General features: G+C 32.9%; 1 protein-coding gene across 1 annotated transcript in view; it reads left to right on the plus strand.

The window, feature by feature from the left end:
* The first annotated feature begins 351 nt into the window (after positions 1 to 351).
* Positions 352 to 1,488, plus strand: part of LOC109590885 (phosphatidylinositol 4,5-bisphosphate 3-kinase catalytic subunit delta isoform-like) — a 2,451-nt gene continuing 1,314 nt past the window's right edge. The window contains exons 1-2 of the mRNA XM_020006734.1: positions 352 to 529; positions 922 to 1,050. Of these exons, the coding sequence (XP_019862293.1) occupies positions 443 to 529; positions 922 to 1,050 (216 nt within the window). The 5' untranslated portion in view covers positions 352 to 442. The remainder of the gene's footprint in view (positions 530 to 921; positions 1,051 to 1,488) is intronic.

Here is a 1,488-nt window from a genome sequence, read left to right on the forward strand (position 1 = left end):
TTAAGTTTAATTATCCTATTTGTCAAAAATTACTATCCGGATACTAAATTTATAAACGGATATCCGGATAATCAGGATATCTGTTTCAGCTCTAATTTTTATAGTACATCCACTGTTAGATCTAGATGGGGTTTAGAGGCTTTACCCATATTTGGTCTCCTGAAATTTCCCATTTCTAATTAGAATTTGCTCTATCATGCTTAGCCTATATAGATGTCCTAAAGTCTCTCATTTTCAGCTAGATTAGTCTCCCAAAATTTATTCCTTGATCTACATAATACAATACTGAATATTGTATTTATATGCACGTGTATGTACAATGTACATGTACCTGTTTGACAGTCACCTGTGTACAATATGCTCTGTCTTTCTCTTGCAGTAATTTTGATTTCTTTCCTTGTTTCATTGTCTCTCAGTGTGTTTTCACTTCTTTTATTTCATTATGGTGTTGTGTAGGGACATCCCTCAGGGTGCTACTCTCTGTCTGGCAGTTTATGCTGTTTACAAGAAAAAGAAGAAAGAAGAGAAGGTAAAGACATTGTTGTGGTTACTGTAATGACTACAGTATACTGGTACTGTTGTAGATATCCTGTGCTCAGTGTGGTACTGTGCTTTATATTTCATTTACATGTACATTAATTGTGTTTGTTCATATTACATTGTATATTTTACTATAGTAGGTGATTATGAAATTTTCAATGCATATACATGTACATGTAGTGTGAAAACCTTATACAACATAAGAAAACTTATCATAAAGCATTTATAGTGAACCCAAACTTAGATATTGGAATAAAAATAACAAAAGAGTTATTTTATTATTATTATTATTATTGCTGTAACTGCATCATCATTCCTTCGCTTCTTCCTCCCTCTCTCTCTCTCTCTCTCTCTCTCTCTCTCTCTTCTCTATTCATGTAGGTTCCATTAGCCTGGGTGAATCAACCTTTATTTGATTACAGGTGTCAGTTTTGTAATGGAGTCAGCAAGACACTACCTTGTTGGCCTGTTAGTCCTGAAGAACCACTGGAGGACCTCCTCAATCCTATCGGTAATATATTAATTTAAGTTGATTAATTTTAATTAATTAATTAATTTTAGTTAATTAATTTAAGGTTTTTGGTAATTTTGCCATAATAAGAGATATTGCACATTAGGTTATATTAGGTTAGGGAGTTTGTATAGAACGAGTACTTAGTTTATTGTCTCTTTATGTACAACTAGTACATTAGGTTACATGAGGTATACACGTACATGTACATGTAATCAATAAACATGCTGTAAATGTAATTCTCTCCACTCCAGTTGCTGTTGATTATGGGAGTTACCAGTTCTGAATGTTGTGTGTATTATGACTCGATGCCTACAATAAAAGAACATGCATAGGTTGCAGTAGACTGTTTTTGCTATTTTTGTTTAGCTTCAAATGTTTGCATTACTTTCATTTTACCCAAAAACACGTACTGTACACCAGCTATAGTACATGTA

The sequence above is a fragment of the Amphimedon queenslandica genome, unplaced genomic scaffold (genome assembly GCF_000090795.2).
Source record: "Amphimedon queenslandica unplaced genomic scaffold, v1.1 AMPQUscaffold_9332, whole genome shotgun sequence".
Taxonomy (NCBI): domain Eukaryota; kingdom Metazoa; phylum Porifera; class Demospongiae; order Haplosclerida; family Niphatidae; genus Amphimedon; species Amphimedon queenslandica.